The sequence below is a fragment of the Lathyrus oleraceus genome, chromosome 6, assembly GCF_024323335.1.
Source record: "Lathyrus oleraceus cultivar Zhongwan6 chromosome 6, CAAS_Psat_ZW6_1.0, whole genome shotgun sequence".
NCBI classification, from domain to species: Eukaryota; Viridiplantae; Streptophyta; class Magnoliopsida; order Fabales; family Fabaceae; genus Lathyrus; species Lathyrus oleraceus.
In genome coordinates this window covers 411,735,054-411,759,057 of record NC_066584.1, presented here as the reverse complement: position 1 = coordinate 411,759,057, position 24,004 = coordinate 411,735,054, and the positions used below count along the sequence as shown (strand labels likewise).

The following is a 24,004-nucleotide window of genomic DNA, read 5'->3' as shown; positions in this document are numbered from 1 at the left end:
ACAAGTCACACAATTACATAACTTAAAAAATAGAAAACTCAAGCCTATAATCGGTTACATTAAACATGTAACCCATTACAACTGACACAAAATTAAATTCTCTTTTAGTGGTAACTGATTACATGGTTATGTTAACCTATTATAGTCACGATGCATGCCAGATTTCTTCGGCTCATAAGTGATATTTGTCTTGCTAAAACCGGTTACACCCCCCGTGTTAATCAGTTACAGCACTTAAATTATCAAAAATACGTTTAACAATTAATTTTTTGGTTTAATTACAATTTTGATTCCCATATTTTATCTTTTTTTGTGTTTTGATTCCCCTATTTAAAAAATCGCGATCTTGATCCTTTTTTAAAATTTTGGGTTGGAATTTGATCCCTTTTTATGCACTAAAATCTAACACAAAAACTTAAAAAATATCAAAAATATGATTTTTAAAATGGTGAGACCAAAACCCAAAAAAAGAAAAAATAGGGAACCGAAGTTACAATTAAAATTAAGTTTAATTTGTTTTAACAATATTTCAATTAATTAGAGTCTTTAATTTGATTTATTTAAACAATATTTTAATTAATTAGAGTCTTTAATTTCACTAAAATTGATTTATGGTCTCAAGTACGAGTGAGAATATGTCAAACCGATCTATAATTTATTTAAATTTGAAATACCCTAATTTATTTCATAAAAAGTTAGGTTTCAGACATTTTCAAAATTCTAGTTGATTAAATAGATCAGGTTTAACTATTAAAAATATTTATAAAGTCGTATAAGATATATACATATCTATTAAAAAATATGCTAAATAATATATAAAAAACCTTGCAATCTATGTAAAAAATAGGTGAAATTAATTATTTAAAAAATTTATTATAAAATATATTTTTAAATAAATCTTAAAGTCATATCAAATTTTTAAAAAAATTATTCGAGAAAAAAAATATAATAGATTATAAGACATGCTCAAACCTTCTCATATTTGGTCTGACATAATGTTATCCCTAGAAACATAAGTATTGTTTAACTCGCACAAAAATATTAAAATATAAATTATTTTATTTAACTAATTTTAAATCAGAACAATTTTTCAAAATTAATTGTTATCTCTACATAAAAGAACATAAAACTGGTATCTGACTCAACAACTTCCTCTTCCATCATCATAACAAATTGCTCAAACTTTAGAAATATTATTCGGATATTTTTTGAAAAGTCAAATCCGGATAAAGTTGAACATAATCTTACCAAATTATGTTTTTTGAAACCTCTAATATATTTGAGGTTAAATTACACTGTTAATCATTTTTTCCTTTTGACCAAATGTTACTGGAATTTTGAAAGAATCATTTATCAGTCAATAACTCAAAGTTGTATTAACTTTATCAAATCAAAAGAATTTATCTGGAGATTTAACCAAAGTTCACTAGTTTACATATATATATATGTTCAATTTTCTCTCTATAATAATTATATTAGGGAGATTTTAAATTAAAAAACTCTTTTAACAAAGTAAGAAAATCATCTACTTTCATATCAGACATCACCATCTATTACAAAAATAATGACATGACAAACAAATATCCTTTTGACACTTCTGATGACACTTATTGTATGTGACAGAGAAACTCACATCTGATCCAACGAATCATTTTTTATTTAGTAAAAAGAATATAATCTCATTTTTAAGTTGCTCGACTTCATTTATAAGTTACTCGTAATAGATTTCATACTTAAAAGAATTAATGTATTGATTTTTGTTCATTTGATGGATATTCTGGTTGCTTGTTATGGCTTTTGTACATGTTAATTCATTGCATGAATTTCATTTGATTTTTTTTCTTAGCCATCCTTCGAAGTTATAAGAAGAAAGGGATTTTAAGATTTAGAAGATGTAGGCTTCTCAGCTCTTTTTTGGGGGTTTCAAGATGATGGGGTTAAGTTTTCCTAACAATCAAGTTCAAACTTTGTTTAAAAGAAATTAACAAATGCAATTGTCACATAATTATAGTTTCTATTATGCTGCATTTTCTTCTCTATCTACCCCTAAGTTTGTTATTCTTCTTCTAACTGGCATAGTTGTCATTCATTCTTATCGTGGGATCATTACTGTTAACAAATCATCCACCTTCAAATCCCAAATGACAAAACTGAGTGCACTTATGGCTTATTGTGCCGACATACAGTCCAAAACTTATTAAAATGTGGTAATCGTCATCCACCTTTACATACAAAGAGAAGAAATGACAACAAGGCAAAGAATACAACTTGTCATTAACTACAAAAACAAAAATATACAACATTAAATACATAATAGGCAAACAAACTAAAAGAATAAGGTGCTAGTTTATATTCATCAATATCTTTGCCGTGAGAAATTTGAGGATCCAGTATTATATGTACCTCTGGAGGATCTGCTAGGAGAATCCATTGAGTTCCTGTAGGGAGAGTAGGCAGATTTGGCCGCTTCTGGCACAGAGTCCAAAGGAATAGATTCTGCAAAGCATGCCGTATTAATCCGCGTCCGCTCAAGTTCTGATTGAAGGAACTCTGAGCTGTACTGCTGTGCAAGAGACTGAAATGCACAATATACAGGTTTACGACAGTTAAAATTAGAAGAAGAACTCAACATATAAATATTTTACTAGATGCCAATATAAATCTTTTCCATACAATCATTTTTCAAAATATAGAAACATCAAAATAAACCTCATTTTCATTATGGAAATACATGTCTCAACAGTTACATCACCCCAGCACAAATCAAGGGAACAACATAATCACTCATTTAATAAACATTCTCAAAATTCAGACAGATTAAATGAATAATATTATTAATCAGTTGCTTACAATGAGCTCGTCTGGTGATACAGTTGTTCCTTGTTTATCGTCTGCAATTGCATCTTCACTACCACGAGTTGCCCGACGGTTATGTCCTGGATGGTCAACAACGTCAGTCGCACTCTCCGTAGCTTTTTCCAAAAGTAGTCCTTGTAAAGACTTCAAGGAGTCTCTTGCATCAGATGTGAAATATGGATTTAAAACCGTCTCGAAGTACTCAAGCTGCAGGAATACATGTCAGTTAATCAAGAAAAGAGTTTGAAATGAAGTTACTAATCATCGCATCAAAAGAAATGCTGCAGGTAAAGGCCGTGAAATATAAATGATATAAGCACCTCATGTTATAGCAAATCTATTGAAAATAATGTCATGAAGAGAACACTTAGTACTACTAACTTGGATTACTAATGTTATATATAGAGATATATCTAGTTAGTTAGGAATGACGGATGCTGCCATTCCTAACTAACTAGATGTATCTCTAACAACCTCTAACTAGGAAAGATCAGTGAGAAATGGGAGAGCTTGTCTAGGTTGTGTAAGAAAGAATATAATTATAATATTGAGAGATATTGTGTAACTCAGACATTTGGTTACAATTGTAAAAAGTAGTTTTCTTAAAATAATTTTCTTTACAGAACCTATTCAAAGCAACATATCAAAAAATTAGAGATTTGATTATTTTGCAGAAGCTTTAAGATTCTAAAATCTAAGGGGGCAGCGGGTTAATGCATGCCAGGAACTTCAATGAGGGCTTCATATGGCATGTCTAGTATCGTGTAAGTCTTAATATGCCACAGTAATAAAACATACCTCAAGCATGAGTTGACAGAATCCATTTGTATCAAGTAACCTAAGATCTGTGCTTTCATTTTCGTGAAAAATGCTGATGAACGTGTCAATCAAGCCTTCCACGAGAATGCCAAGTGTTTTATCCAAGAGAGGTTTAGCACCGGCAAAAACCTATGACAAAAACAGTTCACCTCAGCAGTCTACTATTAAGCAAATATAGTGGAAAAATTATTTTCTTAACTAGTGCAGATCAGATATTGTTCAAACTTTTTTAAGAAACTAAGTTTAGCAAGGAATAGGATCTTCTTGTGACTACAATACTCAAACAAGGTCCACACAAATTGTAAAGCTAATCTGAATACAATATTCCTTCTTCAAAATCCATTTGACATACGCCAAGGTATCAGGTCAGCAGTCCTGATGTGTATGTAGATTCAATAATCTACTTCAAACTAGGAGCATGTTTTTCTACACCAAGCAACATCTAGGTATAACTGGAAGAAAGTTTTTAATAAATCAAGTAAAACTCCGACAGATAATCAAAGTTGGAGTAATTCCTTTTTAGCATTTTCACATATCTTGTCCAGATAGAGTAAGTATAATAAGGCTGTGTTATCTGATACCAGTCTTTTGGTGTCCTTGGATGGAAAAGAATGTTCGACCTTAAACGAAAACATCCAATCACAAGGTTTGCTTTTGCTACACCAGTACCTTCATGGCTTTGTGGAGTTATGCACATGATGTATGGTTTAAAAAATCTCTTCGCAGATATATAGAGATCCGTTGCTAGATTTTTCACATTTCTAAGGATGATATCGTATCAAGATTCAATCAAGACTAATGCTTTATATATCTTCTTCCTTCAAATAAAACTTATCTTTTGCATCTTAAAAAAGTGTAGAGTTTGAATCCCTTATCACGTGCAATAATTACCTCTGCATGCACAGCTACCAATGTGTGAAGCAACTCTACTGCTGCATCGCGGACACCCTGAAAGAAACCAGGATAAAATGGAATTTCATATTAAAACATAATTTTCCAAAATCAAATGAAAATAATTTTGGACGGAAACAAAAACAGATAATAAGAGCAGTCAAATTTACAATAACACTATTGTTGCTAGGGTCCTCACTTTTACTGAAGGTGCTGCACCCCATTGAATGCCAGAATTCAACAGATAACTCGTCGCGGCAGATCTGATCAACGTAGCCTGATGAGAACACAAGTGTCAGTCTATTGAATAGTGAATTCGAGACTGCAGAGTGCAGCTTTTTTGAACAAGAAATGGTATACCTATTACTAATTTACAATCAGTGTCTTTCCTGCTTCAGAATAAACAGTCTCTTATTCTGGACCAGTATTAGTCTGATTTCGAATGTTTTTTAAGACTATTGAGAAGAACCTAAATCCCACATAGAATAGAGATAAGATCTTAAATAAATTTATAAAGAGTGACACCTCTAATCTTACCATCCGATTTGGTAAGGATGAATTAGATTTAATATGTATTAAAACCTATTGATTGGGTCACCTACTGTTTAAATCCACACACCAAGTCCAATAGTATTGTTGGGAATGAGGGGTGTATTGAAAAAAACCTGAGTCTCACATAGAAGAAAGACAAGGTCTGAAATGAGTTTATATATAGTGAACCGATTTTGTAAGGATGAGTTATGTCCAATATAAAAAACTAAATAAAGACTAATACTGGTATTAGCTAACTTGATATTTATAGCTGCATAAATTTAGCAGAATACTAAGCTGCGCAGAATACAAGCTAGTACACCTGGAGGAAGAGAAACTTATGACTACTATCCATCACCGCACAACCTTACAATCATTTTATGCAGAATAATGCAACACCTTAATGTTTAAGAAGCAAAAGGCAATGCCTTTTATTCCAACTGATGCTTTTCCATAAACCGATCATGAGAATTGTTAAACATAATACAATTCTGAAAAGTTTCTTTCTGAAAAATCAATAATTACAATGGTATTCACAAACAAAAAAAGTAATAAGAATCTCTTATAACTCTAATATCCTCTATATCTTCTACTTCCTTCCCAGTTAAAATTTAGAGGATGGGAGCAGCATTTTTCTAATTACCTTTGCAAAAGTATAATGTTCAAGGACCTTCTCTTCAAGTCCTGAGAAACCAATTACAAGATCTTGTACATCACTGTTGCCTTCATCCTTCCCCCTGAAGTAAAGGAAATCAAGAATCAGAATGTACTAGTAAATACAAAGTATGCTAAAGTATTTTAATAAAACGCGTATAGTGTGATAGATATGTTTTATTAAAATATTTTAGCCTACTGAGTCGGTTAAAATATTTTGATTTAGTCAGTGACATAGGCACGATAGAAGAGGATAAATTTAATCAGTTAAAAAATTACTGCAGTTGAGTTATTTGGGTTGCTTGAGAGAAACCCTCTCAGCAGTCAATTTTTATAGAGTTAGACCATTCGCAAATATACAAAAGACTCGACACTAACCCTTATTTATGTCAAGAAGGAAGCTAGTCATGATAATTGTTAGACCCCACTAATCCTAATTTGATGAAGCAACAAATTATAAAATATAAAGAAATATGAAAACCGAGCTTAAGGCTGTGTTTGGATTAGTGGTACTTGTTAGGAGACGTGGAACACTCAACACGTCCCATAACACTCAGGACTGGACATTTGAAAGATGGACTAATGCAGATGGAGTAACAAAGATCCAAACAAACGCCCGCAGGCTCGGGCTCAGACATTTAGAATGTGGATAAATGTGGGGGGAATAACAGAAATCTTGGTCCTATAATAGATCTAGAATAGACACTAATGCCAATTTGAATTAAGAATTGAGAAACAATTGGTTCTAGATGACTTGAGAAACAATTGGTTCTAGATGACTTGAGAAACTGTGTCTAAGTATGTTTACTTATAATAAACTTTGTACGACCAAATCCTTTGGTGATAAGTTCCCCAATGTATAATGATAATGACTTAAATGGTGGGTTATGAGTGGCGGGCAACTCTCATGCCATGAGAGCTAGCTTTTGAGATTGAGCCCATACTCAAATTCTAATATAATATCGCAGCTTGTCCTAGATCCATTGAGCCACCCTAATCAAGCGACCTAGTTACATTCCATATACTGAATCCTGACAGGGGGTGTGTTGAGATTCTTAATGTCCCACACTGAATAGTGATATGGCCTAAAATAGTGGTTATAAGTGGGAGGCAACCTCACCCCATTAGATAGACTATAGAGTTGAGCCCCAAACCCAAATTCTAAGATGGTATCTGAGTCTATTGTAAATATGATGAAACACCCATCATCAAACCACCTGAACCACGTTCCATCATCAAATCACCTGAACCACGTTCCATATCAGCAGGACCTGGTCGTAAGGGATGTTTGTTGAGAGTCTAACATTTGATAGTTATATGGTATGAAAAGTGGGTTATAAGCAGAGGGCAGCCCCCACCCTCATGAGCTAGCTTTAGAGGTTGAGTTAGACCAAATTCTAAGAGGTAAAATTGGATTAGAATAAGCTTTGTATAAATCCTATTGAAATAAAATATTTTAAATATCCCAAGACAGAAAAGCCCTAAAAAGGGAAATATAATATGGGCTCCGCAAAATATCTATGTTAACAATAACAATGTACCTGGAGTGCTGCCAGATATGTCTATATTTATCATACAACTCGTAAGACAGTTCATCTTTGCAATATCCAATATTGCTTAGTACAATTAATAACTGTTGATGGGGATCAGAAACGCCCCCTCCAAAATCAGATGGTGCACTTTCTTCTACTTCATGTGTATATCCATTAGGTAAATGGGAGCCTTCTTCGTGTGAGCTATGTTGGCCTAGTTCAATTCCAATACGCTCTAAATTACCTGACAGTCGACCATAAAAGGCAATTGTCAGTGAAAATTCAAATGTTCCGACACTATATCATCCTTTCACGGTCTTGCTTTTATTTCATTTTATTTCTTTATCTAAAAAGGATGTATAGAGTGAAAGATTAAGCAAACTAATTCAGCATACCAGCAAAATCAAGGAAACAGTTTAAAAATGCAAGTCTAACAGATTCTTGAATTTCTTGAAGTTGGATAAATGTATCCTCTGATTTTGTTGCCTCATTCCTTAAGGACCGAAGAATCCTGAAAGTATCATTTTAAAAATATTAACACCAATTGATAGATATAATACATATCAAGACAAGAAAAATTAGGAACCAATTCTGTCCAGGAGAACATTTAAAAGGTAACTACTGAAAAGACTACCAAACAAAACATGCATTGACATGGCTAGGTATGTTAGAAGAAAATCAATAGATATACCATTATAAAAAAAGTTCAGCAAATCATGCAGTACTATCAAAAGGATTTGAAAAAAGAACATTAGAATAAATAAAATACTTTGCTGTAAATTGTTTCACTAAATTTGAGTTTTGAAGTTTGCTAGATCCTTGTGGCACCAACTCATGTAGATGGTGCCATCTATTGAGATATGTTTGGGAGTTGTTGGACAAGTCACTTTACAACACACTCACTTTTGATGCATGCAATTGTTATGCCATAACATGGCATTGCATGTTTAAATGGAGGAAAAATGAACTTGATCATCCGCTTCATTATCCGATTGCCAGGTTTTTCCTGCATCTTATTTTTGTTTCATGTATCTGCTGAATAATGCCCAACACGGGGACATAGTATCATATCTTGGGCAATGGATGTGGCTATAGATTCATTACTTAATGCATTATTCTGAACAGGGTTCATAAAATAGTTCAACAATTATTTTCAGCAAACTGCATGTTGTCAAAAAATTCTTCAAAATATAACTTAAATCCTATCAGCAAAGTGTTTAGAGCCTATATGAAAGCATTCTAATGTGTTACCTAAAAATAATTTCATAAAATCTTTACTGACATGAATGCTACCAGATATATAAAATCATTCTTGGGCAAGGTGGTCTTGGATATGATGCTAAAACCTCCATACGGAAGTATTTATGAGTTTGATTCTAGTCACCCAGATTCTTCATAATCTAGTCAACTTAAAACAGAGTATATTGAGCCTTTGAGTATTCATATTTCAAGCCTAAAATGTCATTATGTGAAACATCTTATTTGAGGTTGTTGAAATACAAGAAACTAAGAGACATTAAATAAACTGTGTGTTTAGAAAAGCACTACGGAGACTTTATTATATAGAGAGAGATTACAACTAACTGCATGATATAGTCGATATGGGACTATTCTATATATGAATATCCTTAACACTATATATTTACAAATATCAACACTCCCCCTCAAGCTTGAGCATATAAGTCAAATGCACCAAACTTGTTACATATATAATTAGTTAGAAGGCTTCGCAGGGATTTTGTAAACACGTCTATCAATTGATCATTAGAGTTGACAAAGTTTGTGACGATGTCACCTGACTCGATCTTCTCTCTGACAAAATGACAGTCTATCTCAATATGTTTGGTCCTCTCATGGAAGACTGAATTTGAAGCAATGTGCAATGCAGCTTGATTATCACAAATAAATGTCACTGATCTTACTTCTTCAATTTGAAGTTCCTTGAGCAACTGTTTTAACCAAATAAGTTCACATGTTGCCATTGTCATTGCCCTATACTCTGCCGCGGCGCTTAATCTTGCAACTACGTTTTGTTTCTTATTTTTCCAGGATATAAGATTTCCTCCAACAAGTACACAATACCCAGAGGTGGATCGTCTATCAATGGGTGACCCTGCCCAATCAGCATCAAAGTGTCTAACTATCTGAGTATGTTCTTTATCTTCATACACTGGACCTTTTCCTGGAACACATTTGATATATCTCAGAATTTGGATGGTAGCATCCATGTGTTCCTGACAAGAGAAATTTAAGAATTAACTTACACACTAGCTGCAAAAGAAATGTTTGAACGAGTGACCGTGAGATAATTCAATTTTCCAACCAATCTCATATACCTTCCTGAGCCAGATAGAGGCTCCCCCCGATTGGGTAGTAGTTTGACACTTTGATCCATAGGAGTATCAGCTGATTTAGCATTCAACAAATTTATTTCTTCCAAAATATTCATAGCATATTTACGCTGAGAAATCACCAAACCATCTTTTAATTAAACTACCTCAATACCCAAAAAATAGCGGAGTTTACCAAGATCTTTTGGCTGAAATTGATTTGATAGATGTTTTAACTGGAGTATATCCTGCAGATCACTACCAGTTATGACAATATCATCTACATACACAATAAGATAAACACACCTTTAGGTTGAGTGACGATAAAAAACAGAATGGTCAGCTTCACTACGGACCATACCAAACTGTTGTACTACAGTGTTGAATCTGCCGAACCAAACTCTCGGAGATTGCTTAAGACCATAAAGAGACTTGTGTAACCTACACACCATATTCGATGACTCCCCCTGAGCAACAAACCCAGATGGTTGCTTCATATATACTTCCACTTCAAGATCATCATGTAAATAAGCATTTTTGATGTCAAGTTGATGAAGAGGTCAATGTTGAATGGCTAGAAGAAGTCTAACAGATACCATCTTGGCTACAGGCGAGAAGGTATCACTATAAACCAATTCAAATATCTGAGTGTATCTTTGGCTACCAAGCGAGCTTTAAATCGACCAATCTTACCATCTAGACCAACTTTCACTATATAAAGCCAACGACAACCTACTAATGATATTCCAGGGGATAGAGGAACCAGTTCCCAAGTACCACTGCTTTGAATAGCACACATTTCATCATCATTGCTTGCCTCCACTCAAGGTGAGATAATGTTTCACCTGGAGTTTTAGGAATAGAAACAGAAGACAAAGAAGGCAAACAAGTATACAGCAAAGGGGAAAGACGATGATAACATAAATCAATATAATGTGGAGAAGGATTTCGTGTTTGACGTATACCTTTTCGAAGGGCAATCGGAAGATCGGACTAAGGTTGCAGGATTCATTCGATGATGGCGGAGACGTCGGAGGAGAGTCTGCAATGACCTCAGGGACAGATATGACCTCAGGGACAGAGACGACAGGCGTTGGATGACGACGGTGATATGTTTGAAGTGGTCGAGAAGTGGGGGGATCAAGAGTCATAGACTTATGGGAGATAATGGTAGACGGGACATTAATAACTGTCGGAAAAGGTGTCGAATACTTTCTTGAATGGATTCTGGAGTTACGTGACTGGACTCGAAATATGAAGCAGCCTCGAAGAAGGTAACATCGGTCGATATGAGGTATCGTTGTAGAGTATGTGAATAACAACGATAACCTTTTTGGAATCGATGATAACCAAGAAAGACACACTTTAGTGATCGAGCTGGTAGTTTATCAAGACGAGGAGAGAGATTGTGTACAAAACATGTGGACCCGAAGACTCGGGAAGGAATTGGATGAAGTGGAGAATTGGGAAAAAGGATTAAATGAGGAATTTTATTGTTAAGGACAGAGGAGAGCATGCGATTTATAAGGTAACATGTCGTTAGGTATAGCATTCCCCCAAAACCAAAGTGGAACATTACCATGGAGAAGTAGGGCCCGAGTGGTTTCTACGAGATGCCGATTTTGGCGTTCGGCTACCCGGTTCTGTTGAGGTGTGTGAGGACAAGATGTTTGATGGAGAATACCATTGCATGACATAAAATTTTGAAATTGTTTGGATAAATATTCACGGGCATTGTCACTTCAGATACGGATAGACACATTGAATTGAGTTCTTAATTCTTAATAAAATTGTTCAAAAATAGAAAATAATTCAGATCTATTCTTCATTAAAAATAACCACGTGCAACGTGAAAAATCATCAATAAAGGTGACAAAATACCTAGACTCAAAAGTAGAGACAGTACGTAAGGGACCTCAAACATAGATGTGAACTAAAAGCAAAAGGGGACGAAGCTCGTTTATTGACTCGATTGGGAAACTGACCACGAGTGTGTTTCCCTAACTGACACGACTCACAATGCAAATTAGATACCTTCGATCAGTTTGACACCAACTTATGTAGTTTGGAAAGACTGGGATGATCTAACTGAGCATGGATAGTGAGTAGAGAATCATTGGCTGAGCATGTCTGAGATGACACTAAGAGGTAATAAAGACCTTGAGACTCACATTCGACACCAATCGTCTGTCCTGAACTTCGATCCTGCAGGGTAACATTATTGTTAGTGAAGGTGACACTACAATCAAGAGAACGAGTTAAACGACTGACTGAGAGTAAATTAAATGGACAATTAGATACATAGAGGACAGAAGTAACAGAGAGAGAAAGTAGAATTTGAATAGTACCAATTCCTTCAGATAGGGTTTGAGAACCATTGGCAAAAGTTATAGTAGGTAAGAAACCAGATGTAGAGAAGGAAGAGAAAATATTTTTATTACCAGTAACATGATCATACGCATCAGCATCAAAGACTCAAGGTCCATGAGAAGATGATTGAAAGAGACAAACAGATGAATTACCAGTGTGTGCTACCGAAGCAGTAGAATCTAAGTTTTGATAATTCTGATACCATCTGAGAAAATCAATGTAGTTTGGCATAAAGTTATGAGGAGTAACCATGAGTATCTAAAGAGAGAAAATACCACGTGAACCGAGTGAAAAAGGCTTTGTTTGAACTAGATCACAATTTTTCACAAGTGAAAAATAAACTCTGAGAGCGAATCTGAAACAGTTGCACTGTGGAGAGTGGGGTGGCGGAAAAAAATTTGGGATCGGCCGTCGGACATGCTATCACGTGCGGATCAGGTGTCGGCACGCGCAGAGACGGAGGTGGCGCGTGCGGAGATTTCTGCCGGTGAAAAGTGGAGAACTGCTGGATCATAGGAGGCGCTTCTGCCGGTAGGCTTAGTTTGATAGAAGGTCGTCAGGAACAATCGCGACGGCGGGGGCAGTGCGGTGGTGACTGAAGAATTTTGAAAATTGATGTCGAAATGAGTTACGACCGTGTATGGAAGGCAGCCGGAGTTATGACATAGTTTGCCAAAAATTTCTCACCGGAAGACAGTGGATCAACTGGGTAAAGCACGGTAAAGGGTTGACTCTCAATAGGCTCTGAATACCATGTTAAAATACAAGAGACCAAAAGACATTTGAATAAACTATGTATTTTGAAAAGCACTACAGAAATTTTATTATATATTGAGAGATTACAACTAACTATATGATATAGTCGATGTGGGACTATTCTATATACAAATATCTTTAACACCATATATTTACAAATATCAACGGAGGCAATAAAAGCATTATTGGCCTACATCCTAAACGACTGAATCTAAGGCTTCCTTCTCAAAATCATAAATATCCAAAATTTGGAGTCAGAGGAGCTCTATGGCTTTTTGCATTCCCCAAATACTAACTGTATTAACTACTTCATCCTTTCCTTTTTAATTGTCATTTTGACTTTTTCCACATAATGAGAAGCTAATACTAACAATTGTTGCTACTTTTTAAACAATAACTTTCATTTTACATGTAATATATCCTTAACTATTTATTATCTCAATTTACTTTTTTCTCTCCATAATAAACCCTAAGAGTAATTTTGACAAAACTATAATCAATACTATTTTAAATTTTAAAAACGGCAATTAAAAAGAAACATGGAATATAAAAAAAAACGACACCTAAAAAGGAACGAATGGAGTAATTAATGACCAGACATATGGAGCATTAACAAATTAAAAGGTGAAACGACAATAAGCCAGGTTTTGAATATGAAAACATAGTTGATTTTCATTGAGCAAAAGGCATGTTGTTAATCCCAGGTTGCGTCGTGTAGCACCGACCCTTAACAGTTTAAAACAAGGGATTTCAGGAACTTTGCCCAAAACCCTAAGAATAGACACAATAGTAGTAAGGGGCCACAAGTTCGCCGAAATTAGCCATAACAGCTGCAATTGTTGACAGCGGCTAACAGGCCAAAAGCGTTGCGCCGAACCCTACCACCGCTACACTGCTCTGCTATAGCGTGCTATTGACAACCTAGGCAAAAACCCATATCAAATCCTATATTCATTTAGACTTACAAATTGATCTGGTTCATTGCTGAAGCTACAGCTGAACGGAATGTTAAGGGCAGGTAAGAGATTGCATATGGGGATTTGTTCCTTTCAAGAATTGAAACAATAACCCATGACACATCCTTTGACACCTCTTCAACTGATGCTCGCATCCAAGAGCAAAGCCTTAGAACATAAATCCTTATAATCTCTGGTTGCAGTGCTCGCAGAGCAAGAACTGGATCAAAAAGAAAGAAAACACTCAGAATATTAACAGATCACAATAACTTTTAGATTTAGTTAATTTGATACCCGCAACCGGAGGAGCTGCTTCCTTCAATTCCAATGCTGCACATGCTTTAGATATATCTTCAATGGCATCACTCATGTAGGACCGGAGGACATTTGATTCCTCTAGATCATGAAAAATGGTAGTGACCTGCACCAATGTCAGATTATCAGGATTTGTATGCAAAACCATAAACTCCTTTCTATTTATCAAATCAACCATGTTGCAATAAACACTTCTCTAAATTACTAGATTAGGCTTTGGCATATAGCAATGCATGCAAAGCCAATAGGAAAAATGAGAAAAACATATTCCTGTCTAGTTGACAAATCAACTATTTGCAATTAACACTTCTCAAAATAACTGAATTAGGATTTGGCATATCATGTAGGCATCCCTATGACCATATGTTTATGAAAATAGGCTTTCAAATATAACAACTAGGACTGATATAGTGAGATCCGAGGGAGTTAAGCTGCAAAAATTAGCCGGAATAAACTAGTTATCTAGGTTAAATTCAGAAGACTAACCAGACTTATAGCACTAACAGAATATATTTGTTAGGCTCAGGGCAATCTTTTTATGTAAATTTGCATTGTGTGTCCCATTTTAATGTAAAATCAAATAAATTGTTTGCTTCAATAGTCAGACTCAAGTTTGAGTAAAAAATTGATAAGTAAGTTCGGGTAAAAAATTGATAAGTAAGTTCTGGTAAAAAAATTGATAAGCAAATTCAGGTAAATTAAACTCAAAACTGCGCAAACATTTCTAGCCCATAAAGAGTCCAAATCCCCGTGATATCCAAAATATAATGTTCTTGTTGTTTTAGTCCCTAACTAAATTTTATTTATAGTCTCTGCATTTAACAGAAATAGTGTTTTTGGTCCTTTCCAATAACCTAGGGCGCGTGATTTTTGTATTTTTAAGAAATTAAAATTAGGAATAAATACCAAAATGTCACGTTTTATGGGACAAAAATATATTTAACCCAAAATAAAAAACCAAAAGATAATTCTATACTATAATCAATAAAGAGAAACAGTGATCACTATAAAGAGACTGCAAGGTGGGAAAAACATATTTTCATAGCCAAAAGGATTAAATATAATCTCTGAAAGTATGATGTTTTTGTAGTTTTAGTCCCTAATTAAATTTTATTTATTTAGTCTCTACATTTAACCCAAAAAATAGTACTTTTAGTGCTTTTCAAAAACTAAAAATATGTGATTTTTGAACTTTTATGACTAAATTCGAAGAAATTAAAATAGGGAATAAATACAAAAATGTCATATTTTGGGGGAACAGAATATATTTAACCAAAAATAAAATGCCAAAAGATAATGCTACAGTATAAACAATAAAGATTAACCGTATTCACTATAAATAGACCATTAAGTGGGGAAAACATTTTTATAGTGGAAAAAAGAGGCATGTGAACACAATTACCTTGACTCCATACAGTGATATTGTGCTGCATATCATTGCGGAAACTTCATCAAGGGAATGACTTGAGTATTTCCCATCTCCAGCTTTTTCTTCAATTTTATTTGCAGAATTATTGGAATTTGAATCTGTGGGAACTTGAGAAGACTAGACAAGAACAAGATTCCACAACAATACAGTGGGATGTAATTATGTATGAAAACTCAAGAAAATAAACAATGTTGAAATAAGAAATATAGAATGGTAAAATACAAACACAAGATACTAAATGTGTTTCCAGACGAATCCAATAGAGCCAAGATTACAGAGAAAGAGAAATTGAAAACTTGAAAACATGCCTTAAATTGCTAATGCATATGCGTACACCAAATTAAAAGTTTTTCATACTACCTTAGCAAATTTTCCACTGAAAACGGAGAGTGCAATCTTCCAGAAGGCTGGTATATAATGGATGATTACAGCAGTTAATCTCCGGATATACCTTCCCCTTAGACCATCCACCTCTTCGCCGGTTAGATCTACTGGATGAGACTGGACCGCAGGATAAGTATTACCGAGAGAGTTGTTGATATCTGACTGACAATAGTTATAGAAAAGAATATTAAAAAGAAAAAGTTAAGGAATTGGTACCCCGAATTATTCGGTCCCTAAGTCGGATACCGAGTTCAAAAATAAATAAAAATTCAACCATTTTACAATCTAGCTTAATGACATTTTGCACCTACAGGTTCGTTCAGTTCTTCGTGAATCTGCTTCCATCTGGCATCAGAAAGAGCCTTTTCATGCAACTCGCTACGCAAATCTTCCATTCTGATCTCGTGGTCTAATGTACACTGCTCAAGTAAACCACGTATTCTCTGATTCTGTGAAGAGAAAAACATCCAATGGACTCAGCAATTTGGCCATCCCTTGGAATGCGAAAATGACAAGCTCTAAAATATTTTTAGTTTAAGGGGCAAATAACTAATAGGAAGTTGTACCCAACAAAAATAAAATTAATGGGAAAGAGGGTACAAATCATGATTCTTAGTCTTTACACAGGTCTATGATTGTTAGGATATAGAATAATGGTTAATTATAGTTAAAGTAGTTAAGAGTTGTTATAGAAGTTAGTTAGTTAGTTAGTTACAATGTAGAGTGAATATTAAATATTGTAATCATTTGTGAATAAAGTAACAACTCTACTGTGAAGGGAAAACCCTTGGAGGAGAGATTCCTCTCCTATTTTCTTAATAAAATTGTTCTTTCTTTGGAATTCAAATCTTGGGTTCCTAAGAATAACAGTACCAGCAGCAACATCCCAGCAATTGGCATTCTTTTCCTTACTATTTGATACTTTTTGGTATACATTATATGGTCAAACAACTCTAACATGAAATATGAAAACAAAATTACAAGTGCTTAAAAACACAACATGCATAGGATTTTTCAACCTGTATATTCAAATAGTGCCATACAGGATCTGACTCTGGCTCCAAATCCATCAATAACCTCACTGTATTCTCAAGCTACATGAAGAGCAAACATGTATTAGAATCACCTTGCATGCAGAAAAACACTAAGGCTACTACAACCAATCTCTAACTTGATCACCATATCAACAACACATAAAATACTGTTGTAAATAGTCCATTTTTACTGAATTTGTTTTTACTACTATTAGTAGTAATTCTTATTCGGACCTTTAGCACATTAGTAAAATAGTAGCAACAAAGTAAGATGGGAAACAATCATAGCATCACGGGTCCCAACAAGCAAAGATACTACATAATGAAATGCAATCTTGTTTGCATGTCAAAGCTTCTTTTCAAGTAATTCCTAGCAAACTGAAGAGATTGACAACTCACGTTTGTTATATCTATGTTTGGATCTTCCATAGACTTGAAAAGCATAGACTTGAACTCATTCATTACTTTTTCAACCTCTTCAAGAACACGTTTTAGGATCCCTACCTGAATCTAAAGAAATTCCACAAGAAGTATTAGCTTTAATAAGTAAAAGAATATGACAAAGTAAATCGGTACAATAACCAGATAAAAACCACATATATGATGTACCCTAATATATGCCTAAATGGAAGTCACTCTTGTATTGATGAATCTTGAGAACAAAAATTCAAGGGCATGTATACTAGAATTTCAAGAAACTCTAAGATAAACTTGTTTTAACAATGATACAATGGAAACCTACAGAAAGGTCGAAATCAATACAATAGTTTTATACATGAGAGGGCAGAGCAATTGACTTGGCCTTCTTGTACTCCCTGACAGCCAAATCATATTCACCCTTGCTAATGCTGCCACGAATAGTACTTGGTAGGTTGAAAAGTGTGCGGAACCTCTGTAGCATTCCTTGGACAGTCCTAATTTTTTCTGCTTGAGCCTACAAAACTCATAGAAGTCATGAATAATAATTAACATATTCCAAAATCTAGAATAGCAGTCATAACTCTAGAGATCACCCACCTGGCGCTCAAATAAAGGCTTCAAAGCACGATTAGCCTGCAAGCTAACCCCTTGAATAATATTATACAAATGGGAAGTCCCAGAGCCTTCAGGGTCATCCTCAATTCGTGTTAACTTTGACTCAATATCTGTAAATTAAGAAAGAAGAGCTTCACATTAAAATAAAGGAGGTGATGATGTTGTAAATATTTTAATTTTTTGCCTACATGCAGAGAAAACTATTGAGAGAGAAAGAAAGAAAGAGTGAACTTGGGCATGATGCCTAACAGTATTAACCCAAGAATAAAGGACATATATATGGTCGAACTAGGGTTTGAATGCATGCAAAACTCAAGTCCATACCATCAATTGTGGTTTTGCAGGAGACAAAGCAGTCAAAGTTGTCCTTAACCAACTGCTTTCTCTGCTCAGTACGACTTTTATAATCAGTCTTCAAAGCCAATGCGCCAGCCTCCAGATCAGCAGCACTTGTATGACAGTGTATCCGTGATAAGAACAATTTTGCATCAAATTTCTCCGAAAAATACAGCAATTTTTCTGTATAGTTGCATCAAAGACACTATCATCTCACCGTCAACACTAAAGTAGAAGCACATACATGCAAACCAGAAAGAGAACCTAAATGATAATAATAATAATAATAATAATAATAATAATAATAATAATAATAATAATAATAACAATAATAATAATAATAATAATAATAATAATGATAAAGGTGATACTTGTTTTCCAACCAATCTAGAAAATACTAGTGAACAGTAATAATGATGACAAAGGTGATACTTGTTTCCCAACCTGTTGGACTTTCTTCCTTAATGTGGTCCGTCCCTAGTCGCCTTAATTGCGGCACTTTGGCTTGCCTCCTTGAAGCCCCTAACACCTTCATTGTGTTAGCTTTGAAGGGGTGGATTTAGTCCCACATCGCTTAGAGATATGGTTTGTGTTGTGTTTATAAGTGGGGGAAATCCTCATCTTACAAGCCGGTTTTGTAGGGATGAGTTAGGCCCAACCCAGATTCTGAGATGGTATCAGAGCCTATCCTAGATCTATTGTTAGGCTTCCCGCATCGTCCACGCTTTGGCCTCATTGAGGCCCAAGCGTGAGAGGGTGTGTTGGACTTTCCGCCTTAATTGCGGTCTGCCCCTAGTCGCCTTAATTGGAGCACTTTGGCTTGCCTCATTGCAGCCCCTAACACCTTCATTGTGTTAGCTTTGAAGGGGTGGATTTAGTCCCACATTGCTTAGAGATATAGCTTGTGTTGTGTTTATAAATGGTGTCAATCTTAACCTTACAAGTCGGTTTTGCAGGGATGAATTAACCCCCAACCCAAATTCTGAGACAACCAATCTAGGAAATACTAGCAAACAGTTATTTGCTAATTGCTGCATGAACCAAATTTCCCACACAAAAATAGAACACTCACTTGAAATAGCCATGAGCTGAACACCAAAAAGAAACCATAAACATAATCTTATCCCATTAAATTGCAATTACGGAAAGGGATTATTTAAATCTATTAATGGCCTGCAGTTTTGTGAGCATATTCTTAATTTACCCCCAGATGTTGGTTTTTGCCCATGTTTATTGTAGGCTGATTAATACATCGGGTCCTGAGTCGTGGATTCATTAGCCCCTAAAGTTCTGGGATATACTCTTATTTAAGTGGCATAATCAGTAATTAAAAAATCAAAAGGTGATAACAACCCTAGTCGTCAAATTTTTCATTCCACTTTCAGCAATAATGCCTGAACCTGAGAACCCTAGGTGTGAAGCCCATGGTAATTTTCCTCCACTTTCTTCATCTTTTGAACTCTATGATGTACAGTTTACCTTCCTTATATAGAACCTTCGCTCAATTTGAAAAATACGGAGGTACAAAGAATCTGCATTTATATTAAATACAGAGCAATGCCTCATATGATGTAGTTGATTGTAAGAGTGCTTCCTAGGCATTTGTTTTCTATTAATCAAATCTTGTAACAAAATACATAATTGGCAAAAACTATATTATTATTGCATTGTAAAATATAACTGCCATTAATAAACCGACTTTAAAAATGCGTAAATATGCTAAATAATATCTAACAACAAAAGACAGTTACCACGTAGGCTGCTATCTAGATCCTTGTCAGTCTTAGGAGAAGTATCTGAAGAAGACTCGGTGATCAACTTCAGTGTTCTGTTGTCTATGATCCTGTCAAAACCAATACCAATAAACAATAAGGACTAATCCCTCAGAAAACAGAAGAAATGTGGAAAAGATGCCAGCTATAAGCCAAAAAAAAAAAGAGAACTAACAAACACAATGCAAGATAAGAATTACAATGAACTTTACCCCAAACCCAGTGGATCAACACATTCCATGCCACGGGGAAATGACTGTAAGTAGGTAAGCCCCTTCCTAGCCACTGCAGAAGTTTTTCTTTCAAACTTTGGAGCCACAAACTTTTGAGCCACAGGTGCTGTCCTTGTTTCTCTCATTTCACGAACCCTACGAGCAAGCTGTCAAAGAAGCCCAACTACATTAAATTAAACAGAATTTCATAAGTACTTTCATTTAATATGCTTAATATTCTAACTGAAGAAAACCAATATGAATAAAGCACAGAAACTTTCAATCCTTCAAGCAAAAGAAGCTATTAATAACAACAAGTAGTAACAAATAAATATGAAAAAGCAAAAGTAGCATGAGTTGAGATCCCACCTCTCGAGCTAGCTTTTAGGGTTGAATTAGAATTAAACCAAATTTTAAGATTGTATCTAGATGTGTTTCCGGGCATGTATTTGTCCACGCTATAAATCCTAGGCATTAGGGGATGTTGTTATTTCCACCCTTGTCCTTGCTCCAAATGCCCCCTCTTGAGCGTGAGGGAGTTTGTTATGATCTCACCTCCAGAAATTTATGGTCAAAGTAGTCCTTAAAATGCTTGGACAATCCTCACCTCTAGATCTAGCTTTTGGGGTTGAGATAGGCCTAACCCAAATTTTAAGAGCATATGCTTAATGTAGCGTATGAAAAGGGAGATGCTCATGATTCATTTCCATCCGAGATTCCAAGAGTGCTCACAGTATATTAAAACAGGAAAAGAACAAGCAATGACAAAAAGAAAAAAGAATGACAAGCAGAAATTACAAGCCAAATATAGTGCGGAAACATGAGATGCCAATAAATCAAATTGCATTCAACTTAACATGTAAACAGCCCTCCAGAACATATTAGGTCAAATTCACCCTAGTTACAATGAGGATAGTGCCAGGATCTAAGATGCTTCTAATTAGTAAGTCCAAGATCATTGGGATATTAATAGTACTCAGGTTTTTTCTTTAACCAATTGGATTGTTATCAGTACAAACATTAAACAATGCGTTCTTATTTAAACGGATGTAAGAAATCAAAATGCAAAGAAATTCAATACTACAATAATCGTTAAAGAACAAGAAAGAATTGAATTAATAAAGACTAATTCCTTAGCTTCATGTATACTATTTGCTTTAGGAAAACAATATTGGGAGATGCATGCTGTCAAACATAGAGTAAAACAACAGAGAGTGAAACTGTAATACTTCACCATTATAACTGCTCTTCAATGTGGTTTTAGAATTTATCACATTATGGTTACCGAATGTACAATACTAAAGATCGATTAGCATTTCATGCAATTGGAATAATATTCAAAAAAGAATATTTATAGAAATATGAAGCTAAACACTTCCAGAACATAGCATTAAATCCTATTGAAATCACAGGGTTTAGGTTCTAAAGAATTTAAAGTAAAGAAAAATACTGATGAATAATATAACAATTAGATTGATTTAGTATGACTGAATGCAAAGCACTAGCACCTATTTATACGAGAGTTAGATCAATCATACTGGTGTAGTACTACTGAACTACTAGTAAAGCCCAAGTTTACCATCACAGTGAAACCTTTTAAAAAGTGGTGCTATAAAGATATGGCTATGTTCAAGGGTTCATGGCAGGGTTAGACCTGCATACTGGGCAACATTATCTTACATTTGCAAAAGACTTATTTCATGATTCAAACCTGTAGTCCAAGGTCACTGTAACAATTTCAACTGCTGCAACAAGTCTTCCCTTCTTAATACAATTACTAGTAATAATGCTAATCGAATAAGGAAACAAATATAGAAACATAATGGAGTCAGGAAGCATGTCCAAAGGACCAATTGGTTCTACTACAAAAAATTGGAAACATTAAAATACACTCATAACATTTCCTTTCAAGCTAGAGTTTCCTAAACTTTAAGATCGTTTGTTAAAGAGTCATGTGGGCTTCAAAATTATAGCTGGAAAAACAGCTTAGGAACACGGGAAACATGAATTGAACACTGCTAGAAAGTTAACTCGGACAGAAAACCAGAATAAGGCACAGCCAAGAAGAAAGTGAAACTACCAAAGAGGCACAGAGTGGAAGATGCAAGCAACCATTCACAGCAGCATCCAATTTATCTAAATTCATAACAAAACAGCATTTGGAAACCAAACCAACAATAAAAGATATTCTAAGACACTGCATAGATAACCAAATATATTCTAACAAACTCAGTAGAATATAAGTGAAATGAAAAACCCCAAACTAACTATAATTTGCATCAATTAAACATTCTATTCATCAGTTATTTCAACAAATGAACAATTAAACGAAGAAAACAAACAGACTAAAGAAATTGAAAAGAATAAAGTGAGGCATATATGAATGAACAAGAACCCTAATCAGTAGCAATAATGGCATACCTCAGCTTCGTCAACATGCTTCCAGCGACTAGGCTCCTCTCCATCCCAGGTCCGATCATCATCCCGTGCAGGTGCTCTTCCAGTACCCCGATTCTTCGACGTCGTAACCTGATCTTTGACGTTATCCTCGTCACCGCTGGATATACTAAGCATCTCCACTTCGGAATCATCGTCGTCGTCAACAACTCTGCCTTTTGATTGCGGATGTTTCGCGGTGGCGGGAGGCGCTGACCTCTTATGTTGAGAGGACGGAGGTTGAACGTAGTTGGCGACGGGTTTACGAGGATTGGAGGAGGATTTGCCATAGTTGAGATCTCGTTGAGATTGCTCCTTTAACGCCATCTGGAGAAGCTCGTCCTCGTCACTGTCGCTCGCCATTTCTTCGACTCTTCTCTGCTTCGCCGGTGAATGTGAACGGAATGGAAGAGAGAAGAGACGCGGTGGTTTTGTGGATTTTAGATCTGAGTCACTGTGTCTGATTTTTTCTTTTTCTTCCGAAGAGGAAGAAAGAAAGAATGTTCAAAGGAGAATCTTCTAATTTCAATGTTCTTTTTTTTTGGTCAGTTTATTTGCTCTCTTTCTTTTTGTTCTCCTTTTGATTATTATTTTGTTGGCAAAATTTCTTCTTCTTTTTATTTTTATATATATATATATATATTATATATAATATATATAATATATATATTATATATATATATATATAATATATTATATATATATATATATATTATATTCTTCTTTTTAATTTGACAACCATCATCATCATTATTATTACTATTATTATTATTATTATTATTATTATTATTATTATTATTATTATTATTATTATTAAATTTTATATGAGATTTATTTTCATTTTTTTAGGTATTATTTTTTATTTCAGTTTAACCCGGCATACATAGTTATCAAAATGTTTTACAAATTTCTGTTTAATGAAATACAAACTACATTTTCAAAAAAAAAAATTAAATAACTATATTTTTTTAAAAAAATTATCAAATTAACCATTTTTCAAACAAAAATAAATCGCTCTTTAGAGGATTGAGTCACAGCCTGTGGCGCATGCACTCATTTTTTAGTTTTAGGCGTCAATGTTTATGGCGCATGTTTATGTGTGTATTCAATGGTTGAGGCGCGTGTATGCAACCTTTATGAACATGTGTCATTGTCTTTGGCTCCTATATTGTTTTAGTTTTTTAATATATAGGTCATTCACTCCCCACCATTTCCCACTCATCTTTTAATTCTTGTTCAATTTTTTTCCAACATGTCATTTTATATTATTAAGAGAAATATCAATTTGATTTATTCGGCAGTAAAATCTCTGATGAAGATTCGACTTTGCAACACGGAGACTTTCGAGCATTTTTA

General features: G+C 34.6%; 1 protein-coding gene across 2 annotated transcripts; it reads right to left on the bottom strand.

Annotated features, from left to right (window-relative positions):
• Positions 1 to 2,110: 2,110 nt before the first annotated feature.
• On the bottom strand, positions 2,111 to 23,237 carry LOC127091772 (exocyst complex component SEC5A). Of its 2 annotated transcripts, none has more exons than XM_051030472.1 (21): positions 22,634 to 23,237; positions 20,213 to 20,379; positions 19,980 to 20,071; positions 18,217 to 18,411; positions 17,875 to 18,002; positions 17,633 to 17,791; positions 17,257 to 17,367; positions 16,843 to 16,917; positions 16,135 to 16,272; positions 15,800 to 15,985; positions 15,413 to 15,556; positions 13,990 to 14,116; positions 13,705 to 13,915; positions 7,679 to 7,794; positions 7,293 to 7,527; positions 5,741 to 5,834; positions 4,766 to 4,843; positions 4,567 to 4,623; positions 3,655 to 3,804; positions 2,851 to 3,063; positions 2,111 to 2,575 (listed from the first exon to the last, which is right to left on the bottom strand). In XM_051030472.1, the coding sequence occupies exons 1-21, from the start codon at positions 23,009 to 23,011 to the stop codon at positions 2,357 to 2,359; spliced, it is 3,273 nt and encodes a 1,090-aa protein (XP_050886429.1). In that variant the 5' UTR covers positions 23,012 to 23,237; the 3' UTR covers positions 2,111 to 2,356. The 2 variants fall into 2 exon arrangements, with proteins under 2 accessions (XP_050886429.1, XP_050886430.1); XM_051030473.1 differs by having other exon boundaries at positions 20,213 to 20,396; positions 22,634 to 22,801.
• Positions 23,238 to 24,004: the final 767 nt, after the last annotated feature.